The sequence below is a fragment of the Esox lucius genome, chromosome 24 (genome assembly GCF_011004845.1).
Source record: "Esox lucius isolate fEsoLuc1 chromosome 24, fEsoLuc1.pri, whole genome shotgun sequence".
Lineage (NCBI taxonomy): Eukaryota > Metazoa > Chordata > Actinopteri > Esociformes > Esocidae > Esox > Esox lucius.
The window spans coordinates 9,574,093-9,599,791 of NC_047592.1; the positions used below are offsets into that span (position 1 = coordinate 9,574,093).

Consider the following 25,699-nt stretch of genomic DNA (forward strand, 5'->3'; position numbering starts at 1 on the left):
AGATCAACATAGAAAGGGTTCAATGGTTTAAATCATCATAATGGTTTTTGAAGTACCAAATACCGGTGATTAAATGTAGTAAATTCACTCCGTTCACTTTTTGCCCCAAATCCAGTGTGCGTTGAGCAATTGTATTGCCTAGAACAGACAAAAGATAAATATATTTTGTCTGTTTTTATGTGACACCTGATACCGCTCTCTGACCGACCACCTGTGTTCAGAAAATATGCAATTTCTTTAGTGCATCCAAAAAACAATGATTAACTGACTGTAGGGACCAGCAGTTGAGACCACTACCAAATCAGCACTCTTCTACTCGGGCAGTGCAAGTCAAGTTCCCTGATTAACACTTTGCTCCAGTCAGCATATTTCTGGAAATCTCCATGAATCAGACAAACTCGATTTCACACTGAAGAAGAGTTCAATGCTCTGAGAGTATAGGGTTAGAGCTCTCCCTTCATCTGCCACTGTCACGTTTCAAATAAGAATACAAAAAACGCTTTTAAATATAAGAATACATACTCAGAAATACACAACGGCTTTCACAGCAAGTGTTCAAATCAGACATCAAAACTTCCTCTATGTTGGGTCATCAGGTTAATACTTTATTTGTTTGATTGTAGCGAGAATAACGAGGGAGAGAGGAGAACAAGAGGAAAGAGTTAAAGGAACATAAAAGAAAACAAATGAGGGACTTTGGGAGAGCTGTGGCTACAAGCCTTTGTATCAAATCCAGAGACAAAGTTATCAGGCAACATTAAAACATTTTATATATTTGAGAAGAAAAACAATAACATATTTGTGGACTCTAAAAACTATGGCACAGTATTTACCTAAACATACACAATACCAAACAGTTTAGCCACTCCCTAGAACTATAATCAGCTTCAGCAAACTAAGCCACAGGATTTTCTCCAAGCCATTTTGCCATTTGATAAATCGAGCCGTGTACCATTTACATTTCTTATGCCAAGAAAAGGCACCTTATCTGAAATCTGGAAGATCCTCATCATCTCAATACAGCTACGTTTAAATATATCGAAGCGGAGGCACAATTCATTTGAACTTACTAGACATATTGTAAATACGCGTGTTACGTCACCAGTATTCAATCTCCATCTGTTTTCAGGCGTTTGGTCGGGGAATGATCACCGTGACGGCAAAACTGTGGCATAAGAAATGTTCTTTTACAAAACACAATTCTGTGCATCTAGTGAAAAGGCATTAGATGGGTACAGTATGGAGTTTATACAACTGGGTAGGGAGAGAGAGAGAGAGAGAGAGAGAGGGAGGGCTCTGGAACAAAATCACTGAAAGTCTTTTGTATTTTTAAACAGGCGGTCCCTATACCCCGAGGGTTATGCTGCTTACAGGCAGATTTGTTTTGGTTTTCCTTTTTCACGCGTGCGCACACGCCAACACACTCTCGCGCACACACACACACACACACACACGCACTCACTCACTCACACGCCACAAATGACTTGTAACCACACTCAGGTGGGGGCCCGCGGTTGGTCATGCTGTTTTTTCCTCCACCTGGTCGAAACTAACAACGCAGCAGAGTCATCACATACATACCTCAAAGATGCAGTGTGAAGTGAATGTGTGTGTGTCTGGGGAGGACAAGAGGGTCATTGGTCAGCTCCAAGACAGATTGGGGAAAATAAACATGGCAGCTGCCTTTTTTATTTTGGGAAAGGGGTTATAACTCAGGAACCAATACAACCAAGAGAAAGTACAGATAGAGAGCTGACATAATGGGGGAAATGGAACAGAATGAGGAAGGAAAAAGAAACTGAAAGTGGCAGAGAGGAAAAAGCAAGAGATGTTGGATACCAAGGAGAATATAAACTGTTAGGAAGCGAGTGTTGCTCATGCTTATGTGGATACAGAACCCAAGTTTCTTGACATGTTCCTAGGACTACTGTTTATAATGTATGCATAACAGACTTCATAACAGCTCTTTACATGTTATTTTTCAAGTCAGAAAAACAGAAATCCATCTACCTTTAATGTGTTTTGTACTTCATTAACCTCTTGACTAAAATTACATTCATATTCATAAGTGTACTCAAAACCCCTTTTTTGCTCCAGCCATTTATTTCTAGCTAGCAAAAAGGGGGGGGGGGTAAAACAAAAACAAAAAAGTGAAACAAAAACGTAGTGTGACACAAGGAAACGTACAGAGAACATAACAGATAAATCCCACAGGACATCTGGGAAACTCTGAGCAACAAAACGGCTGCTAAGCCAGACCCTAGCTCCGAGGGAGCAGATGACGTCATCCTTCTCTTCTCTAGCCTACAGAGCTGAGGGAGGGAGAAAGGGGCTGAAGGAAAACTAAAAGGTGTTTGACACAATCAAACCCCTATTGAATCATCCAGCTCCGTTATCGTCCGTTTTTATGCCCTCTCACCAGGGGACGGGCTGTTTTGATCTCACATCCAGATCTAGGAAGCTCAGTTCAGGGTACTGACCTAGCCGCGCTTGGGCTTTGTGATTCACTTCCGCTTTCATTTCTCTATTTTCCCTTCTCTCCGGACATCACAGGAACTACTCTTCCCTGATTCCATCTTTCTGTTCCTTCGTGAACCCCCCCTTTCGACTCGGCCTAGTAAACGGAGTGTCTTTGGTGGACACCAGGGGGCATCAGGGGGTGGAAAAAAGGCCACTGAAAAATAAAAGCTTGACTGATTCCTATTGTGTTGTTTTCAAGGCCATGGCCAGGATCAAACTTTGTTAGGAATTTCCACCTTTTTATTCAATCTTAAGACCAAAATTTTGCGTTTCCCGAAGCTTCTACGTATATTTACAGATTTGCACGTTTATTCCTTCTAAGCAGTCTCAGGTCTACTAATAGACAACACAGACCACATTCTGATCAATTTCATACATTAGCCTAACAGAAACCAACGTAATAGAAAAGCAGAACGCTTGCGTAAATAGCATCATACTGCACTAAATCAAGTCTTACATGAAGCATTCATGCAGCATTATTCTGCACTGTCATTATTTGATCTCGATCAGTTTCGATTCACAGGGATATGCGTTTAGATCTTTTTGAGCTAAGTGCTGTTTCCAAGTAGCCTACAGTGTTGTTCTGAATGACGTACATCTAATGTATTTAAGAGCAGATGGCGTTAACAAACTAGCACAGTCCACCAGTGTATATTGCACTGTCGAACAGGAGCCACACATGCGCAGAAGCTTCAGGAAACACCAGAAGAAAAAAAATCTGGATCCGCAGCTACTCAGCATTTTCAATCATTGGAAGAAATGAGAGATGAGTATAAGGAGAACTGGAAGTGCGTGGTCTACAATAGCTTTTGATTCTCGCCCAGTGGCCAGCTACAGTGCATATAAATCTGGTACACGTTTCACGTCTCTCCACTTTTTTTTTGAGGAAAATATTTCGGCCATTTTGCAGCAGGTAAATACTAACACAAATGCCTAAAAAGACCCCGACTGCAAGTCGTCTGGCCATCATGGTTATGGGTCAACGGAGGCCATACAAGATTTGTCGTTGTTGCAAGAAACCGATTCCGCTCCGGGCGCCACATTGTTAGCTAGTGTCGCCACCTTATGAACTGGAAAGACAGAAATTCCCTCGACTGGACAATCAACTGACCTGGGCCATCTAGTGCCGGGAATGCTGCCAACCCCTCAGAACCCCCCCCCCCCCCCCCCCCCCCCCGTGGAATGGTCAGCACACGGGCGGCAGACCGCAGTCATGCACACGTGCACACGTTTGCACGAGCCAAACAAACAGAAGCCCACTTCGGCGTGCACACACAACTTTCACACAAACAAACACACACACACACACTGTCATTTAATGCTCTGACTGTCGTCTCGGGGCTGATCCCGTTCATTCCCCTAAACACAAAGCCCCCCTCGAGAGCTGCATTTACGATCATTATTATGTTTGTCACTATAAAGGGAAGCAGACAAAATAAATGGTTTTTCGCAAACAAAAAAAAAAACCCCAACACCCTGTTAGCTGTTATTACTCTTATATTATAGATATTATCATAACGAGCCAGAAAGGACAATTAATCAAGCTCTAGAACTACTACGGAAAAAGGCAGGAGAACAGAAGCCAGAGGTGAATGGGGAGAGACAGAAGAAAGGAGAGGACGGAATCTAGCCGTCTGTAATGATGCATCTGTCCCTTTTCTCTCCCCCCCTCTTTCTTCACTCACCCTCCTCCCGTCACCCATCCTCCTGATACCCCTCTTAGGCTCTGATCGTTACTTTACAAAAGGGAGGCAGGGGACTGCGTGAGTGTACTCAGTCGACTAAAGGCGCCAACGGCCACCCCCTCCCCCTTCCCCAACACAGGCCCCCCCCGGTCGTCCACTTTGATATAGTCCCCCGGATGTCACGTCTCTCTTAGAAACCGGCCTAGGGCTTGCCGTTGTTGCTGTCCCGTTGTTTCTTGCCCCCGCCGCCGCTGTTGTACAGGCTGGGGTTGGCCACCAGGTGGTGTGGCGCCATGCCGGCGTAGGGACCGGCGGCGGCGGCGTAGTTGAAGAGGGCGGGGAGGAAGGGCAGCGGCTCCACCTTGTCGCTTCCCGGGGCCATCATGTTTAGAGCCATGGGCAGGGCGGCCAGGTTGTACGGGTAGGCCAGCAGCTGGGGCCCGTAGAGCAGATGGTAGGGGTCGGGGTAGAAGGGCAATTTGGCCAGGTCCCCGGTAGGCACCATCTTCCCCAGCGGCCCGAAGGCGAGAGGCCCGGTCGGGTAGGACACGAGCACGTTGTCGTCCTGCTTCTTGCCGGAGCGGTAGCCGCCCTGGACGATGAGCGGCAGGGGGTAGTCCTGCACGGGGTATCCGCCGGTGACCTCTCCTCTGCGGGGTTCCCCGGACGGCGCCAGGGAGTCGTCGCGGCGCTCCAACTCGGGCGGCGGGGGGCCCCGGGGGAGCAGCAGGGCGTGGGCTGAGGGCCGGTCGCCACCGCCGACCGACCCAGTGGGCAACTGGAACCTCCCGGGGTCCGGTGGGCCGCGTTGGGACTGGGCCGCCTGGCGGTTGGCCTGCATTAGCAGGTCTCTGGCAGTGGGGGAGCGGTGGGGGGACTTGGAAAGCCGCCTTTGCAACGGGGGGCTTTTAATAGTGGTTTGAATGGATGCGTGTATCGGGGACGGTACTGGACTGATCGGCTCCTCTTTGGGTACCAGGAGGGTCACCTCTGCGTCTCTGGGCTGTTCCTGGCGCGAGTGAGATGACCCCCTGATCTGACGAGCCCGCTCCAGCTCCCTGTCCCGCTGTCTCCCCCGTTCCAACTCTCTTTCCATGTCCCGTTCCCTTTCCAGCTCCCTCTTCATCTCCCTGTCCCAGTCTCTCTGCCTCTCCCTCTCCACCTCCCTCTCTCTGGCTAGGATTGAAGACATGGTGAGGTCTTGTGCTTGGTTGGGACTAGGGCTCCTGGACAAGGGTGGGACCCTGAGATCCCGGGCCGCCGGCGAGTCCTTAAAACCGGCGTGACGGAGGATGCTGGTCCCACATCCCTGCCTGGGTCCTTTATCCACGGTCTCCCCCTCCCGCTTTACGCCACAGGCCCCTCGGAGGGGGGCCGCTGTCATGACAACGGACGGAGGAGAAGCAGCGTGGTTAATTGTCATTTGTGAGGCGAGGGACCTGTTCGGGGAAGCGGTGGGTGGTCCGGTGACAGGTGCAGGGCTCGTCCTCCTGTGACCCAGCCCCTCCTGACTCCTCTTCATAGGGGTCCGGTAGTCCAGACATTCGGCTCCACTGCTCATGACCAGCACACCCTGGAGGGCCGAGGAGCAGCAGGAGGGGGGAAAGGAGGAGGGAGAGGGCGTGGGTCGGTCGGCCGCGGGGATCTCCGGAGGGGGCTGAATAATCTGTGGACTAGGCTCTCTGGCCGGAACGGGAGCTGCGAGTTCATCGGGTTCTTTGAGTTCAGGGCTGCTGTTCAGTGTTGAAGTTGGGCGCTCTGCGTTCAAATCACTAGGCTGGCACGGTTGCGGGTCTACGCCCTCAGTGCTATTCCGTGGCTCTGGGTAGCTGATAACTGGGACAGACTGAACTACAGGAACGTGTTCTACTGTTGAGTCTAGGTCTTTGCTTACAGTGCTAACTGCCGTCTCCGCTGCTGCTTTTGGCTCTGGCTGAATCTCCTCCCTCTCTCTCTCCGGGGAGCTGCTCAACTCGTGCCGCCTAACATGGCGGTTTAGCGCGGAGGAGGTTTTGCACACCTTATGACACTGTGGACAGGTGTGTCTCGCCAACGACCGCCTGCTCAGGCGACTTGGACTTCCCTTTCCCGGGATAACCCTTTCTCTTGCCCTGTCCGTCTCTGTGGGCTCAGTCCTCAGGCCCTGGTCGCGGGGCTGGGAACCCAATTGAGGTGGCAAAGACGGGGCGTCGGGGGCTTTGGGGTGCTGCGCTCTCTGGTGATCCTCCAACTCATCCCTTGAAGGGAAGGGCGCCCTGCAGAGGAGGCACACAAACTCCAGCAGGTGGCTAAGCTCGTGTTTGTCCCGCTTCCTGGTGCTGGAGAACCATCTGCCACACGTATCACATTTCGATGCACTTCGGTCGGACCAGGGCCGGCGTTTTGTGTCCGATGGGGAGACTGAGGTAGCCGAAGGGGATCGGGAAGAATCAGTGGGATTTAGGTGGACCTCCACCATTTCCTCCACTCTGCCTCTGTCTTTCTCTTCTGACAGTATGGGGGACGCACTGAGGCATTCAGGCACCTCTCCGTCTTCCAGCTCCATGCGTTCTGTCACCTCCTCCTGCTCCTCCAATTCATCCTCGTGCGTCTTTATGTCCTCCTCCTCTTGATCCTCTGCCTCCTTGTTCACATGGTCCATGAGTCTCTCTGCCCTCCTCATGAGCCTGAGGGAGCGTTTATAGTGCAGTTTGCGTTGCCATTTCTTTGCTTTGTGGACGTGAGGGGCCTTCCTCTTGGGCTTGTAGGAGTAGTAAGGCCTCCAGAGGTTGTCCTCATCGTCCTCACTCTCACCCTGCTTGCGCACCTCCTGGCGGAAGTAGTATTCTCTGACCTTGCCCGGGGCTTTCGGGCTATTCCTCCTGCTGTCCCCCTCTCCTTTCTCTCTTTCCCCATCTCCCCCTCGCTCCCCTTCGACTCCAACACTGGAACTGCGATGGGAGCGGTGTTTGTGGTGGTGATGGTGGTGGTGGGAGTGGCGAGGTTCCTTGGCGTCCGGTGGGGAGGAGTCCGTCCTTTTGGCTTTGGAAGGAGGGGGGCTCCTGTCCCTCTTCAGGTCTGTCTCGGAGATGCTGCGCTTGACCATGGCCTCCTCGCCTATCCGCACTGTGATCTGGCACAGCGGCCCAGACCCTTTACTCTCTGGCCCTACAGATGACTGACTGGCTGAGGAGCTGTCACCCTTGCTTTGCCCTTTGCGGGACTTATGATGGAACCTGCCTGTCTCTGATCTCCTCTCGGACTCCTCCGTGGTGTCTGAACTGTCCACTAGTTTAGCTCTCTTCCTGTGGCCCTCTGTACTTTCCCTATGCTTTTTAATAGGCTTAACACTGGCCTTGGGAAGCGTCTGGCTGTTGCTAGCTTCAGGGGAGGGACTGCTCAGGGGGCTTTTACCACTCCCGGAGGTGACCTGGTTGCTGTGGACGATGACGGATGAAACCGCCGTGCCGTGCACTATGACGGAGGGTTTGGGGTGGCCGTAGGTTATGACGGACGACAAACCCAGCTCTGAGCTACTGCTGACCGTGGGAGACTTGACCTTGTTACTGAACGATGACTTGGAGCTGCTTGGGCGACCGCCTACCTGTTCTGACTCCGCTACTCTCCTGAGGGCCACGTCTGTCATAGAGGAGGGAAGCGCAGGGACCTCTCCCTGCTCCAGGCCCGCTGTGAGAGGGAAGCCGGCCGGGAATTCGTCCGGGTCGGGCTTCATACCCTTGGGCATAGAGCCACTGATGAGGCCGTGGAGTTCACCCGGGCCCAGGGACCCGGGTAGGCCGCAGTCCAGGGGCAAAGGGGCGGCGGAGGGGTCAGACGATGGCAGCAGCAGGCCGTTGGCCAGGGAGTCGCTGTACGTCTTGTAGGGTCTTTTCTGGGAGCGCATCGGGAGCAGGCGGTAGAGCTTGAGGGCGTTGACCTTCTGCTTGTAGCCGCCGTTGGCTGTCTTCTCGCTGGAAATGAGGCCCGGGTTAATGCCGTGGAAAGCCTTCTGGTGGGTTTTGAGGTTGTAGTATGTGGCAAAGGCCTCCCAGCAGAAGATGCACTGGTACCGGCGCTCGCCGGTGTGCCACACCTCATGCTTGGTGCGGTACTCGGCCAGGGCAAACACCTTGTCGCAGAAGTGACAGGGGTACTTGCGGCGCCACGAGTGGACGTTGGAGTGACGCTTCAGGCTGGACAGGGTCATGTAGGAGCGTTCGCACACCGAGCAGAAGTAGATGACGTGGCCGTCCACCACCTTGACAAAGTGGTCCTCGTCCCCGACCAGCTCCGACACGTCGCCCTCGTGCCGAACCAGGAGACCTAGCCCTTTCTTCCCTTTGCCCGGCTTCATATCCTCCTCGGCCGCCCCCAGTATCTGCCCCCCCTCCACCCTGACCTCCCCCTCCTCCAGGGGCTCCTCTTTGGGCAGGATGGGGAGAAGGGGGAGGCTAGGGGGCAGAGCCGTGGTCAGGGCGCGCCTGCAAGAGGCCTCGTGGGACTGTAGTCTTTTGTTGTGGATGAAAGCTTTGCCACAGTGCTGGCAGCTGAGGGCCCGGCCGCCACGGTGCAGCCGCATGTGGGCTGTGAGGGAGGAGGCGGAGCTGAAGAGGCGGTGGCACACCCCACATATCAGCTCCGGCTTGGGGCCATCTGGGTGGTTGGAAGCGGAGTGAGGGGGAAGCGGGATGAAAGACTCCGAGGGGTGAGGAAGAGGAGGAGGAAGGTGGAGGGTGGGCGGGTGTAGGTTTGGTCCAAGTTGAGGGCTGCCTGCCCTCCCTCCGTGTTTTACTGTTTTGTCCTTTCTCTCCGTGCCCCGCCCCCCCTGGCCCTGATAGGCCACAGTGCTCAGGTTGAACAGGATCTGTGCAGTCTCTGAAGGCGAGGCGGTGCCATTGGTCAGTCTGGGACCCTCCCCTGGGTAACTCCCTATTGGCCCGTTGGAGGACCTGGGGGCAAACCTGTGGAACTGGGATTCCAGACCTCCTCTGAAAAGGGGCGGAGGGGACTTGGTGTCCTTATTTACCAGTGCAGTAAGATCCATGGGGGAGGAAGAAGACGGGGAGGAGGAGGCAGAGGAAGAGGACGGGGAGCTGTCACGCCGGGGGGGCTTAAAGTGCCGCCGTTTCTCATTGGCAGCAGCAGTGTCCAGCTTCCACGCTGACCCCTCGTTGGACCCCTTGGAGGGGTGTCGGCGGCGGGGGGAGGGGGAGGGCGTGGCCGCGCAGGGGCGATGGTTGTGAACTATGAGGGCAGCGGGCAGGGCGGCACTGAGGGGGAAGCTAAGGGTGATCTTAGTGTTCTCTGGGCCGTCCACCCGGTCCTTCATCAACCCCTCCATCACGGCCTCCCCTCCCCGGCTCTGCCTGCTCTTACCCTTCATGTCCGCTGGTTACCCCTCAACCGGGTGGTTCAGGAAGAGTACCCAGAGCCCTGGCAGGAGACCCGAAAGGTTTCGAGGAAGGCGGCTCCAGGACCAGCACGACGCCCTGGCTGAGTCCAGAAGAGGGAACTAGCGGCGGGAGGCGGTTGTATGAAACGCCAGCTGTGGGCGGCAGGGAAGACTTCGACAGCAGCAGCTGGCGGAAGTACTGGCCGGAGATGGCAAACCTGGCGTTGCTGGTGTTGACAAGGCTGACGTCACAGAAGAGGGAAGGCCCAGAGGCCTGGTGCTGCTCGTTCAGGCGCGGCGGGAAGAGGCACACTCTAAGGGGATCGTACACCTCCGGCCCAGACACCATGACCGGCCCCCAAAACCTGAGAAATTACAAGAGAGAGACAGTATAAGTGGCACACCTCGAATGAATACATGCCTGCGTGTTTCTGCAAGGAGCTGTGGGCAAGAATCTAAATTTAAACGTATAACACAAGAAAAAAATTATCATTTATCTCATCCAAAACATATTCCTTCATTAATCTATGAAAATACTTGAGAATAGACATGAAATGAATGTAAGACAGCAATAAACGGCGAGAGTAGAGAAAGAAAACAAGCGGGAGGAATAAGTGGCAGCGCTGGTTTAGATCCATCTCAGCTGTGCCACAACATTCCTGTCGCCTAATTGGAAGGCGTTCAGATTTAATCAAGATTCCCCTGGAATAGAGTGTTCACTTGCATCCCATAGCCCTCCTGCCTCAAAATAGGTCCCCCTTTAAACAGACAGGGTGGGGCAGGGGGGGGGGGGGTGATTCCCATCACAGCCCGCTGTCCCATTCCTGGCAGTGGCCAGAATCAGCCGGCCATGACTCTACCCATTATTTGAGAAGGCGGAGGGAGGAGTGGAAGGAAAGGGGGGGGGGGGGGGGGGTTGTGGAGGAGGGGTGTTTTTCCGCCCGCTGCATCCGGTTCTGTCGCGGCTGGAGAGGACGAGTGCCGGTCGGCGGGGGCGCTTCCCATTTCCATTTTAATTTGAACGCCGATTGCAGTAAATCCACTTGCCTGCTATCTATTCATACGCGCCAGCTCACAGATTTGCCCGCAATAGGCAATTTTATTGTTATTACTTATTTAGCACTGGCCATTCTGTCAGGGCCTGCAGATTGGAAGAGATGGCTGTTCAGGCCTTAATGATGCGACAAGAAGAAAAATCCCCAGTCATGCTTTTCTGCCTGCGATTTTAAGCAGCACAGCAGCTAGGCAGGCAGGCCTCTGTAAAATTCCACAGGCAGCCCTGAACAGGCAGAAACTAGGTCAACACTGTTATTGCAGAGGGAAGAGGAGGGAGAGAGAGAGAGAGAGAGAGAGAGAAAAAGAAAGGCCAGGCTGGAAACAGAAACACACAGCACAGGCCGACAGACAGACAGTTAGAAAGACAGGCCGACAGACAGGCAGGCAGACAGACAGAGCACAGGCAAACACACCCGCGTGTGCAGAAATGCAAGGAGCCACACTAAAAGTCATTGAAGAGTACAAACGCCCAGCAAAGCGAACAGCTGATGTCATGGACGGCCTTGCTTGTAAATAGCACGAGGAGCAACCCGCCACAGGCACAGAGTTTGTTTAGGTGGAATGAACTGAATTACAGGACACAGAGGCGCTTTAACGAACGTGGACAGAAACAGGGTAAACGGACACTAGACAAACACTGGAGGGACAAGTGACGCAAACACAGGCACGGCTAATGTCGCGCAGCCACACCGCTAGACACCCTGGCTCCTCATTGACCCGGACACGCGATCGGGCGCGGAAAGCTAAGCGGAGTAGCTAAAGTGGACTATTTGTGAAAAATACATGGGTATGTTTACCGTTGAGTCCGCCCTGACAAAGCACTGTCACGCGGAAATCCCCTGACATTAGTTGCCAGCTCCTCGAAGACGACACTCGGTGTGAGGGTTAAAAATGTCACGATTTCCTATAGTGTGTGCTCCATGGAAGGGGAAAATGCGACTGCCGCCCCCTCAGTTCTTTCTCCTAATCTTGCTGTGACGCACACAACTGCCTCTCCACAAACAGGGCCCTGAACAACAGACTGGCCAAGCGTGACAGGGGGCTTTACACACTCACAAACACACACGCACACACAAACACACGAGCGTCTGACCCTCAGAGTGCCAAGGACCAAGCCTCTTCAAAATAAAGTGTCCTTCTGAACCATGGCGTTCCGCACAAACATGTCCGCTGAAGGACTGTACATCTATTTGCGCCCAGCGTGCTGTGAAGAAGAGAAAAAAAACACCCAGAAAAAGAATGGCAAGTTCAGGTACGGTGTTCGTGTAGGACAAATGACTCACTGAGCTTCGCAGAAGAACATTTGCCAGACATCAAAACGTCAGCTAGAGCATATTAATGAGAAACGGAACAAACGAAAACGGGGGGTGGGGGGGGGTGGACATTAGCACTAAAATCTAGGGTCACAGTGCCCCTACTACTATTAAAGAAACTCAAGTCCCAATCGGCGCATATGCCCCGGCAATATCTCCTGCATATGCTGTCCGGCTACCCTGTGGATGAGTTACAGCAAGAGACTGCCGGGTGGGTTTTCTGCCAGCGTGCAAGGGAGAAATCTGTAGGGGCCATTCAGGCTGGAGTGGACTGGTAGGTGGGTGTCAGGGGTGGGGGCTAGTTTACTTGTCAAAGCACCCGTTCCGCACTGTGAGCAAGCGGAGTGGGGCTGTGGAATCGGGAAGGTGTCGGTTGGACTCTCCAGAGCGTGGAACGGCCAGGGGGGCTCCAGTATGGCTGTGAGAAAGGGGGCCGTCGTCGGAAAAGACTGAACTCTCCACAACCCCCGGCCTAAAGAATATTGCGGATAGGAGGGGGGGGAGTAGGGGAGGAGGAGTGGCGGGTATGGGTCGGGGAGTGGTTCAGAGGAGCGGGTAATGTAACATCGCTTCCTTGTCTAGGTTTCATGGTTTCCTCGATTTTTAGAAGTCGCTTAGCCGAGTCAACACGGCCCACCCCCCCCACCCCCTCCCTCAGTGTAAACTGTGGTATCTTATTATTTGGCATGCCAATCCACACACCAGCGAGCCTGCCCCGTGTTGAAGTTGAAATGCCATTCTGTCCATGGTCTGTTAGCTCTCCCCTGGCACATAGGCTAACCTGCCCAGTAATAGAACAAATGGAAGCATTAGGGAGAAGGGGAAATGTACCCCCTTCTCCATAATTTACCTAATTCACCCCCCCTAGACTTTGAGTCTAGTGTAAACACTAAACTGCTGACCTTTTCAGGGTAATTCCCTAAAATAAAATGTTGGTTTGGGTATGGTCCCTTTAAAGAAACAGCATAAACATGTGACGCAGGTAGGAGTTTGCAGCGTTAAATAATATAAGTAGGCACTGTCGCGATTCCTCGAGTAACTCGTGTAATTTGATTACAAAAATTCCCAGATTAGAATTTACTGCCTTGAAGGCTTCTATTAATAACGGCGTTGAAGCCAGAGAACGTTGAGGCCGGTCCTGGAGATAAAAAAAAGTCCGAAATTGATTCTATGCCATCACTACTGCAAAACTGCTTTCATTTTACAGCAGCACATCATTGATTCTGAAACATTTGAAAAGCAACCATCCATTCAATGAGGCATCAGACTCTGTCAGAAAGGAAATGGAAGTCACCACAGCTAGTGGTGCTGACTAGCTAGCAGGGTGAAGTTTCAGTTGATGTTAACCATGTGAGTTTGACAGCCTTGATAATAATGCAGTCTCATGTCGGAGACAGGGGATATACCTAACGTTAGCTCATGGAGCCGACTAGCTTAAGTACTAGGTCATGTATATCTGGTGAATACCGTTAGTGTCATGTTTTTTTATTAGGAAAACATTTGCTAAAATGTTTTAAAAGAATGTGGCGAATCTGACCCAGATAGGGGGATCTTTCACATAATCATTATCTAAATGTCCTCGCTCCAGCAGTGAGTCTAATTTTTTACTAATGACCAATATTATTAGCTAAGTATTAGGGTGAATTCAGTATTGATTACGAAAATGAACCATATGTAAAAAATAAATATGTTTAAAGTAAATGTTTTCTATTGTTAAGAGAGCAACAGCATTCCTAAACAGAACTGATTCCAACCAAATTCAGTGTGAACTGAATGCGTATCTAATAAATGATGACTGATGTTCACCCCCCCACACAGACACACAACATAGTAAATGTAGTTTGATCATTCAAATAATGGTTAACTGTTTCAGTGAACAACAGTGTCGTGGACACGTTCATAAAGCTGGGCCATGTTACCTCAGCAACCAAAGATTCTGCAAATAGTGTTATAAACTTAATCATCACAGACCTGTGCCCTATTTCAATGAGGAGAGAATGAGAGGTTTCAAAAGATGTATTTTCATTGAAAGAAAAATAAATGTCTTGGTACTAACCGTAGTTCAGCAGGTTTAAGTTGCATTTTTAAAAAAGCACTGTTCTTCATATCCGAATAACTTGATTAATTGTCAGAATAATCAATAGGATACTTAATTACCAAAACAGCCGTTAGTGGCAGCCCTAAACTGCGTTAATTTCTGTTACCTACAGCAAACGCCACATTCGTGCTCGGACTCCCCCTAGACAGTGCACAGGGTCAAGCTGCAGTGGCAGGGGTTTGGGAGAAGCGGCAACTACACTAAATCAGCGTTGATAGCATGAAGCCACACGAATGAGATGACAGCTCTGATAACATGGAACACGGCTCTAATGGCCCCGGAGTGCCGCTGTGCTGACCGGCGGCCCTGTTGACACAATGCCACCGTACAACAGCGTGAAACGACGTTCCTCTAGTACGCGGGGCTCACTCAACAAATCCTGACTAACGTTTGCCACTCAACCATCCATGAAACTCATATGTTCCTGTCACAGGAATTCTTTTTCTAAATATCAAGTTGTTCACGCGAGTGTAAAAGCACGAAATCTTCCCCGAGTGGAAATTCCCCACGCCAAGTTGTAACATTTGACTTCAATTTGCCAGGCTTGACATTCGGGGCTACCCCTCTAGCCTGGTCCTGTTCAGGAAAACATACAGGGCCAGTCAATCATTCATATCAGTGGACCACGTGGGTCAGTGAAAACATTTTGATAATACTATATCTGAGGTAGGGGTAGGACACTGGTTGGAAAGACACTCCCAGTTATTATATATCCACAAGTAAACGTTTGGCCCAGAAGTGGTACGCAAGCCAGGTATAAAAAGGACAGAGTTTGCAAAACGCACAATAATTTCGCCCCAAAGGCCCAAAAGAAGGCTGGGAGGTACACAATATAATCCATGACAATATGGAAATCTGCCACCACAGATCTCGGGCTAGAAATTAAATACAAATAAAACAGTTAAAACAAGTATCACAACAAGGACTGTGATAAAACCGACAATTTTTACTTCAAATCGTAGTTGTATTTTCTTATGTGGTTTTGGTAATGTAATCTAATTTAATTAATCATTATTTGGTCTTTGAAATGCCCTTAAAGTTATGCTATCCACCTCACGATTTCTCCTGCTCCATTAGGACTAGTGTGATTTAATTTTGATCAGAAAATCTGATCAGTTTTTGACAGAACATTAATTTGTTTTATGACCTTTCAATTTAAGGGTGTTGCGCTAGCCTGTTGTTTTTGCTGTGGTAAACCATGTGTGGCTGTTATGAGCAAGACACGTTGTGTTGGCTACGACTTGGTTTTTCTTACTAAGCATTCCATTACAAAGAGCATCCGGTTTTTGCTTGTTTTCTTGCTTTAAAACATGATACAATAACTCCTCGGTAACTCTTCAAATGGTGAGACTGGCTGTTAACACATGGACACACTTCATTATTGTGTTTTGTCTACCATTAGATGCAGTCTATTTAGTCAAGCAATCTCAACTCTATTCTGACGGTAGTTTTAGATAATAAGAAAAATATTTGTATGTCATTGCATAATGGCACGGGAAGGTCTAATAAACATTAAGTGTGGTAATACATAATGTTTTGCAACATTATCAGGGGTATTATATTTGATAGGCTATTACGATTAAATTTAAATTCAACATATTTGAAAACTAAAAACTTGATTTTGACTGGACGAACCCCGTAGGCTACCTGCACAGGCCAAACGACAGACAAAAACACCTGCTATTCAAGTAACACATGCTTCATTCTCTTTCCTGACAGATATGGACTCGGGCCAATTTTTTTTGTTTTAATTTCACACCAGTAGCTTTCAGTTAGCAAATTTACCTGAATGTTAGGTCCAGCATGAGTTGCCTTTTACCGTTTACCACCAGTGTACAAACAACCGGATAAAGCCTCATGCCTGGCAATCAACCACTACCACGCTCTCCCTTAGCATAACCTCTGACCCCCTTAAGCCAATTCGCATTCTGGGTCAAATTTCCTTTACAGTGAAGGCAGACGCCGGGGATGGTAGCCATGGTGACCAGGAATGTAGCAATATTTGGCAGTGTCTCAGATGTTTTGGAAAATAAAAGCGGGTTAGTTACTTCAGGGAACAACAACAAGGGCTGTAACGTCAAAATGTCGTCCTCCTTCCGCTTCTAAAATAGCCACCTGGCACAAAGAGGAGGATATTCTGATGACACACCAAAGAACCGCAGGAGCAGAAAGAGGAAAACAGCTTAATCTCACGGCTAGATTTGCTATCGAGGACCTGTATGTACAAGTTATTCCCCAAGTGTGCCGTTTTGGGAGTGGAGTTGATGGAGCAAGATCAGCAGAGCGGTAACAGTGAGAAACGCTTTCCTTAAAAATTCAAAGCCCACCTAAAACGTCCACATCTGTTGCCTTGCTATGACGTGTATTACAGAGACCCTGACCCCGGAGTGGTTTCGCGCCGGTACTAAAGACGCCGAAAAATTTGAAGTTTCATCACAATCTCTGAACGAGTCATCAACCCTGAAAAAGAACTGCGTGGTGCGCCAGCGGGACCGGAGGATGAGGAGACAAGGCCTCGCATTGGCACCACACGCACACAGTACACACACACACACACACACACACACACACACACCCTTACACGCACTTCATCAAATCTTCCTATTCTTCTCACATACGAAACAACAACAACAACAACAACAACGCGGCGATGGCGAAAAACAAGCAGAAGAAAGAGAGAGAAGCACATCAGCCTCTTCCCCTCGCTCCGTTTCAACGCTAGACAAGCACACAAGACAAACGTACCTCGGAAAACCTCCTGCTGCATCTTTGCTGCGATGTGTTCTCCCTCTCCTCTCTCTCTCGCTCGCTCTCTCTCTCTCTCTCTCTCTCTCTCTCTCCCTCCCTCGGTCTGTGCGTCTGTGTGTGCGTGCGTCTGCGTCAGTGTTTGTGAGAGGAGAGAGACGGCGCGCACACACACAGGCAGCAGTGTGAAGACAGAGGGCAGGAGCGACTCTCACTGGCGCTCTCTCTCCCCCCTCGCCTGCTCCTTTCTCTCTCTCTCTCTCTCTCTCTCTCTCTCTCTCTCTCTCGCGCCTGCTCCTCTCTCTCACTTCAGTTTTGCCTCTGACACATGATTCTCACTGTTTTTCGTTCTTTTTTTTCCTGCAAGTGATTTTTTTTTTTACCACCTTCAACCCCACCCCCACCCCCCTCTGAATCCAATCCTCTTTTTATTTGGAAGTGTTGTTCTCCAGCAACAAACACACACACACATACACACACACGCACGCACGCACACACACTACTTTATATACACAAAGCCCGACGAGATAGGGATAGGGAGAGGGAGAGGGAACTAGAGAGAGAGCAAGGTCGACGCCATTTAAGCAGTTTGTTACGAGCACTGCCAGTCCCCAAAATGGCTGAAAACAAACAGGAGCGATGCCAAAAAAAAAAACCTGGGCACTAGGATAGAGACAGAAGTGGAGGGAAAGACGTCGGATGGCCGATGGAAGCACTCCCTACCAAAGTTGTCACAAAGAGGGAAGCGGAGATCAAAGAGAAAGAGAGAAGGAAGGAGAGAGGGCAGGGCAGGGCAGGGACACGCCGTCTTCGCTTTTTACTGCCTCTATTGAAAGGGTTCAAGTTTATGGGGGAGCAATGGCAACAAAGTCAGGTGTGTGATTCAGGCTGACGGCGTTAGGGTAAGACTCTAAGGCCAACCCTACCCTGCTCAGCTGTACGACCGATTGATTAATCGAAGGAGAACAGACACCGGCGTGGCCTTGCCACGTTTGTTTATGTCAAAAGGCAACATACTCCCCTTGGCCATTGTCTGATCGAAGTAAGGAGGAACCAGTTCTTCTTCTCCAAAACCAAACACATTTCCATTACAAAATGTCTTGCTATGCTGTGCCTCAGTGCCGGGTTGCCAAGTTCTTCACCCAGGGCCCTGTTTTTCACATTTATAGAAATATAATGTAGACCTTGAATAAAGGAAGGTCCTGTGCCTCCCCATGACATGTAAACCTCTGCATTATTTATACAACCCTTGCTTGACAAACGTTATCTGACAAAACAAATGGTAAACAGCCAGGAAGTGTGAATCCTATGTTCTGGAAAAGTACATTATCATTTGGTATGTATTCCTCCTTCCTGTTATTCCTACCACTGTTGTATGTATTCCTTGTGTTACTACTTTCTATCTCAATTGGTTTTTTATTTCTATCTGCATCTCGCCGTTACTCTACACCTGTTGTTAATAAAACATCAGACAAACACATCGGCACGTTTACAGTCTTCGCCACCACCGACGCCATTTTGGCCATGACTAACTCTGCTCACTTCCACGCACAACACGATCACTGGCATTCCACATACCCCACCTCTCTAACTAACCACCCCAGACTGCTCTGCCTCCCCACAAGAGGGTGTTATCAGTAAAAAGCCGACAGACAGGGGAGAGAGGGACAGAAAGGAGAGAGAGAGAGGGAGCTAAACAAGACAGAAGAATGTTCAGAACTCCACAGCTATCACACAAATCCCACTTCCGCGTCCTCATGCCTCCGCCCCCCCACCATCCCCCACTCAGTCATTACCCCGCCCTCTACTCCCCCCCCCCCCCCATTGTATACCAGCACACTTGTCTCCATGGCAACGGCTCTGGGATTGGGTGTTGCTGCTGTGACCTCTCCGGCGCCGGCAGAAACTTTTTCCTCCCCTCCGTTGCAGTGTTCGCCAACAGAGAGAGGGAGAGGTAGAAGTGATGGGGTGCAAGTGAGCTTGTGAAAGCAAAAAAGTGTGTGTGTGTGTGTGTGGCACATAAAGTGTCTATGACGGCTGGGTGTGTGTGTGGGGGGGGGGGGGGTGGAAGTGCGGCCATTGGTGGTAATAATAGTTCACGTTAACGGAGTGTGTCCGACCAGTCTCAAGTGTGTGTTTGCATTGTCTTCTAGGAGCAATGGCCGGCCACCGACTCTGTATTCAGAGGGAGTCCGGTCTTCCAGCAGTTCCTATTCACGGGCATTTGCCCAAACGTGATCACAGCTTTTCATGCTGTGCTACCAAGCGGCAAATATCAGAGTACACAGAGACGGACGCGCCTAGGAAGCCATGTCGCCGGAACATTCCAGCCATTATGGAGCCCTACTTTCAGTCGAAAACTTTTAAGGGAGTTTTGATAATAGTAAAACCATAACTTTCACAAACTTAAACTATGCACAACAGCTATCCAGAACTAAGTGTGTCTGTTAGGCTTGGCAATCTATACCCGGTAAAATAAATATATTTTCCTTAAATTCTTAATGGCCCTTGTCAAGTCTGACAGAAAGACCTGAAGTTTGGACCTGAACAGTATTAATTGCTTGAATGTATCTACCATCAAAATACTGCCACAAACCACCACCCCTAACTTACAGTATACCGGTCAAGATACTGTAAAATAACAACCGCCAGTATACCGGTCAATATACTGTAAAATAACAACCTACAATATACCGGTCAAGATACTATAAACTAACAACCTACAGTATACCGGTCATTATACAGTAAAATAACAACCTACAGTATACTTGTCAATATACTGGCAGCAACATGGCTACTGCTGCATTTAAATAATTTTGACTCTCAGCCTTGAATTCAAGCTCTTTGAAGCCTCTATGAAGAAAAGACTAGAACCAAAACAACCCGAAGAAAGACTGACCTTCTGAAGTGCGAAGTCCACAGAAGTTCAACTCAGGTTTGACGGTCAGGGCTCGTCTTAAAAGGAAACAGGAAGTGAAGTAGCCCCATGAAGGGGTCAGGTGGGCGGCCATTCGCTCTGGCCTGCAGAGAAGTTATTAGAAAAAAATTACACATGAACAATTATATAATCTACACTTACACACAAGCTCATTTGCGGACACAAACGCTTGTGCGCCCACATAGTCACATAATGCAACTGTTTAACACACGCTCACAGAAATATATAGCCTCGCATGAATGAACTTGATTTGCTGGATACATCATGTCAGTCACATGATTTACTACACACACTAGGTATATGCCCCAAACAGCAAGTCACAGTTGACCAGGGTAGCTGGTGGATACATTCAAATGTCAGAAGGGAAATGGTGTTTCTGCACTAAATGGCTACTAAGTGATTCATATCCCCATGGCGAATGAACAGGGCCAGAGCTAGCAAGCTTGTGTGAGTGTGCACAGGCCTTGTGTCGGCCCAACCACAGCTGGAGTTGAGTCACATCAACTGCGCCAGTGAAAACTGGAAATGAGAACTGAACAACACCGAATGGAGCGAGATAGTAGATATTGATTCAGTAAAAAAAAAGCAAACCTAAAATGACAACTCGCTTCGAGGGAGAAGAGAAACGGAGGCAAGGGGAAAGGAGAGTGAACAACGCCAAAAGAGTGGAAAAGATGGCTGGAAAATCCTCTGGGAGGGGTGCCTGATACGGTTTGGGTTGTGGTGGTGTTGGGGGGAGGGTTGGTTTTTCCACTGCCAGGGAAAGAACGGCTAAATCAAATTAATTAGCTTCTTCATCCCCAGGCAGCTACTCAGGCATGTTGTACTGGCAAACAAAGTGGGAGAGAGGCCGCGGCGTTGGATAAGACCTCACTGGCCTTAACATAAAAGTATCTCTAGCTTTATGGAAGCATTACGTACGCACAAGCTTCCCGCTGATCAGGTTCCGCACGTGCGTTTGTTTCTGCCCGCGTTCCTTCAATTCACAAGTTCAACCTTACTCACGACTAGTCAAGATGTGAGTATAGTCTGTATCAGCCTTCTTTTTGGGTAAAAACAAAGTCCCTACTAAAAATAATATAAAAATGTGTACTTTGTGATGTATTGTGGGCAGATTCCGGTCTACACAAGGCTATGTCTAGCAGAAGCACGACGGTCTACACACCGCGCGTTGAAATAAAACAAGTGGCATATTAATCCCGTGTGGGTACATTTATGATTACGTATTTTTTGTAGGTCCGCTGCCATATCAGAGCGAGTGTTGCTGAAAAGGAACTCTGCCGAGGTTTGCCGTGATCACGCAAGTAGGCCACCACGCGATTGTGATAGAGCACGTGATTCAAATGAGCTATTTCCAACTTTGGCCAGCCATTACGTAGGTGAGGGTAACCGGAGTTTTTTTTTCAGTGGCGAGAGTATATATTGTTTATAACCCGATCTATCCACTGCGACATGAAAAATAACATTAAATCACTATTTATACCTCCTATTGGTATAAATAGAAAGGTACAAATGCTATCTTGCATTTCTTTGACATGCAGCCTAAATAGATTACCTAAAGATTGCCTCCTGTGCCGTTGCAAGTTCCAACAGAAACGTGTGAACTACGGGTAGGTAGGAGCGGTAGACTTTCATATTTATTTTCAGGACGTTTTCTTACTATAGCAGCATGATTTTCATTTCTGACGTTCAAAAATGTGACAGGGACGTGGCTACATCATGTCAGATTCCATAAAGAGAACTGAACGGAGGGGGAGAGAAAAACACGCAGAAGCTTCCAGATCCATAGGTCCCGAGAGTAAAGGTCAGAGAAAAGCCGGACAGCAGCCAGAGAACTTGGTGGGGTGAATAGCCTGTTGAGTACACACTCGGTTCAGAGTTGGGAGGGGGCGGCCTAATTCTCTGATAAGCAGGACAGTAGGGTTGTTTTGTTGTTCAGCGGCAAGAAGGAAGTGGCTTTATGTAGAGTGCGTGGCGGATGGGTAGCACTGCACTCCGGGCGCATGATACTTCCTGTTCCTAAGACTACTTTTTGTAAGAACTGTCAAAAGCCCCGGTCTTCAGCCTTGACTCTTTAAACCAGCACGTACACACCTCAATTTGAATCTTCAGGAGAGGTAGAGAGAAACATCAGAGAATGGCCATGAGGGACAGCGAAAGATAGAGCATGGCTGAGGTGCACGGAGAACCAGGGGGTGAGTGGGGGAAAGTGACAAAATCAATTCCCTGGTGATACAAAAAAAAAGGACAAAAACAATATGACAATAGCATTGAGATCAAGAAAGAAGGGACAGGAAGCAGTAAAGTGAAAGAGAAACAGAAAAAGAGGCAGATGGTCAGAGGCAATGGCATTGTGCCAGGGAGAAACAACAGAGGCAGAGCAAAGAAGCGAAAAAGAAAAAAAAAAGACAGAGACAAACGGGAAGAGTGGTGGGGCAAGGGGAGAGCTGGGCAGCCAGCATGTGGTAGTCTGTGTAAGAGGGGGGAGGGAGGGAGGGAGGGGGAGAAGCCAGGGAGGGTTGTGGAGAATTGGACTGAAGGGAGGTGGTAAGGGAAACCGAGATGGTGGTTAGAGGAAAAGTGCAAAAAAAAAAAAAAAAGAGGACGTGAAAATAAGAAACTGGGGAAGAGGTGGGGGAAAAGAGGCAGAAAAAAGGGAGGTAAAGAAAATTAGGGAGATGGCCAGGCATGAAGGATAGACCAGACTGAGGGAGGGAATGCTGGCCAAGGGCAGCCCTCAGGGGGAGGGGAGCAGGCCCCAGCAGCGCTGCTTGGGCCAGACTTGGCCGCACAGAGTGGAGCCCAGATTAATACTAAGCCGATTGCAAGGAGAGGTGGGATCTAGCTCAATTAATTTAGCACCTCAGATAGTTCCCAAGAAGCGAAGCAACTCCAAAAGCAGTCACATAAAAGCAGATGACGCGTGTGAGTCTTCTTTAATAGCTGTCTACATTCCTCCACCGACACGACAGTATTCCCTCAGAACGGAATCCCTAAATAACTTAGTGGAAAATTCAGAAAACGGTGCGAAACGTCTCTCCAGAAAAAATAGATGCCCACTTCAAAAGTGAAAGGTTTTATATCTGATGGTAATGAATGGCAGGACAGACGATGGAAGGATTAATAAGATGGGGCCTAGTTGGCAGCATCATCAAAAACAAACAGTAGAGGGAACAGGACATTCCCTGCACACTGTTTTTCAAAAGACGGGCTTGCCTGTTTTCCGCTGATCTCTTTTAAATAAGCAAGAGCAGCATTCCTCTTGCCCAGCGTCATTGTCAGTTATTGTTATGAAGGTTAGTGTGTAACAAATGAAACCATTTTTTATTTTTATGAGAAACATTTTGCCTGACCACTCTGTCTGACAGGTACGGATATTTTCAGAATGATTCCAAATTTAGCTTAATCTTGTTAGCTTGATCACAGGATTACACATGGGCTGGAATTTAGGCTAATCAAATGTATATACTAGTTTTCCACATGGCACCTTTAGGTGTGTTTTGTACAGTACACTAAATTGAGGAAACTATTTAGAAACCAAAGGGCTGTGACCAGGTTAATATCCATGTGCAACAGGACATGGCTACATCATGTTGCACGTTTTCTCAAGGGTCATAAAAACAACTGCTTAATTTTTTTAAAGATACAATCCTTGCTTAGGGGCAGTTCCTAATTTATTGAGTTCATTTAGAAACTACTGCAGACCGTCTACTGACCCAGCTGATACAGTCGTTATATGCACAGAAGGCGAGTGTGCACTGGCAAAATTGACTGGTGATATGGGTTGTGTTCCCCTGCTCAGGGCATTGCTTTTACCGACCAACTGTTAGGCATTACAACATCAACCGAAGCGTGACACCATTCATTGCTTAAATTAGCAAGCTATCTACTCTGCTAACATAATTTTATTACAATGGGGCCATTTTAATGAAGGAAGGACTGCCTTGTTCTGCCCTGAGTCAAAGGAGTATCTTATGAGGACAACTTTGAAGGAGTATCCCATTAGAGCTTCCAATTCAGTTAGGCGGAAGTGTCTGACAATGAGGTTACCAAGATACTGTCCGTAACATTCGGGTTGAGAGCAGCTCAGTGCTGCCCCCTAAGTATCTTTAGTTGAAGGCTGACAGGGGTACTGCAGGCCGCCACTGGCAACACACACACAATATAAAAGAAAATATATAGGAATATATTGTCACTGACTGACACGTTGCTGTAACGAGGGTAGATGATACCGGAAATACCTATCCAGGCCATATAAGATCAATCAGGCATCAGTGAGGGCTAAACAGAGGAATTCACCCATAGTAAGGGCATGGAGAAACGCAGCTGGAAGGGAATTGCCATAACCTGTTAAGGGAGGTGCATGTACACAAATGAGGATTAAGGGGTGAATTTAAACCGGTGGGGAAACAATTTCCTCCCCAGTCTCCAAAAACAAAACCTTCCCTAAAGCAACAAAACAAGTGACCACCCCACCACCCAAGTAAACTTCAAACTGTCCCTAATAGAAACGATCAAGGGGGCATAGGCCGACAATTTCCCCCAAGTGATTTTTTTTAACACAATAGCACTAATTTACATTTAACTGCACTACAAGCTTGTATTTTGGATTCCGATAAGATGTGACCATTAAACTACAGTTAAACAGGGAACAAAACGCTCAGCTATCAATGGTATAAACAAATATTATTATTTCTTAGGAAAGATGCTTTCAAGTGTGACAGACAAGAATAACCACACATGGCAAACCAGAGCTAGTAATTATAGGCCTGCACTAGATGTGCATTTGCAGCTGGGACGGCACCATTCAAGGCAGGGAGAAAAGCCACATAATCTAGCGTACCTCCCAACTATTTCCTCTGTCTCTTACCTTCCGTCGCAGACAGGAAGGATATTTAAGAGGTCCAGAATCTTTGAGTCAAAATGGAGTCACTTCTCTCTCCTCCCCTGCTGTTCTTGGCTCACTCCCACTCAGTCAGTGGTCTCTCCTCCCTCCATGCCGGGCTACAGATGACACCCTCCCTCCCTCAGCTCGTCACTTGGTCACGCTCTCTCTCTCTCTCACACACACACAGAGCCAGGCAAACACTGACATCACAGAGTACTTCCTTTGTATAAGTGCATATGTAACCCTTCTAGGAATATAGTACAGAAAAAGGTGTACATTCATCATGTTCTACTAAAAACTAAGTCTCATATAGTGGCACACCCCCTTGACCACCACGTTAGCAACAATACTCACAGATCAGTCACGGCATGGTAGATTACTCACCTTCAGTCACAATCCATAACTGAGTCACTGATAAGAGCCCTCATACAAGCCTCCTGTGCCTAAAAATATTAAAACCACAAAAGCTTTTATCGAGTGACTAAAAAGTATTTCAATCGATAGACCGTTTTGAGCTCCCCATAAGACGGTCAGTGCTGATGAAGCAGCATTAACTCAAGCATACGGACCACGCTACCCTTTCTGAATGTAGGCAAACTAAGGATTGGTAAGCTGTTGACGTGCAGCTGTTATGGCTGCCATTTGCGACCAAGTCTCTAACCAGTGTACCAGCGTCTTGTTGCCAGTAGAGGGGGCTGACAGCGGATAGGGAACTTCTGCAATTTCATCACTGACCCATCCATTTCAGTTCCAGACCACAAGAGGGAACCAAAAGGCAGATAATGGAGCTTTTGTAAAACAATGTGTTGCTGACTTAAATACATATATTTCTTTAGATGATCAACTCACTATTTGCCTGACTTTTTTTTTTTTAAATGTATGACATTAATATTGAAGAAATCAAAAACATCTGTCTTTATTAAAACAGAAGGGTGCAATATTAGGTAAATTCTTAAAAGTGAAACAAACTATTTTTTCCAAATCAAAAGAACAGTAACGTTTAATTCCTGAATTTACTGCAGACCTGATAGGTGGCAATAAGGATACCGAGACAACTACAACTGGTTCCATGTTGTGTCTCGTTT

The 25,699-nt window shown here is 48.6% G+C and overlaps 1 protein-coding gene across 8 annotated transcripts; it reads right to left on the reverse strand.

Annotated features, from left to right (window-relative positions):
- Window positions 1-580: 580 nt before the first annotated feature.
- zbtb4 (zinc finger and BTB domain containing 4) lies at window positions 581-25,266 on the reverse strand. 8 transcript variants are annotated; one of them, XM_034290516.1, is made up of 3 exons: window positions 24,999-25,266; window positions 19,688-19,809; window positions 581-9,941 (listed from the first exon to the last, which is right to left on the reverse strand). In XM_034290516.1, exon 3 carries the CDS (start codon window positions 9,565-9,567, stop codon window positions 4,408-4,410), a length of 5,160 nt encoding a protein of 1,719 aa, XP_034146407.1. In that variant the 5' UTR covers window positions 9,568-9,941; window positions 19,688-19,809; window positions 24,999-25,266; the 3' UTR covers window positions 581-4,407. The 8 variants fall into 8 exon arrangements, with proteins under 8 accessions (XP_034146407.1, XP_034146405.1, XP_034146406.1 ...); XM_034290514.1 differs by lacking the exon at window positions 24,999-25,266 and adding an exon at window positions 24,597-24,977; XM_034290515.1 differs by lacking the exon at window positions 24,999-25,266 and adding an exon at window positions 20,648-20,912.
- Window positions 25,267-25,699: the final 433 nt, after the last annotated feature.

Excerpts from the sequence above, each read along its gene's own strand:
- zbtb4 (XM_034290519.1), bottom strand. The coding sequence starts at position 9,567 with ATGAAGGGTAAGAGCAGGCAGAGCCGGGGAGGGGAGGCCGTGATGGAG.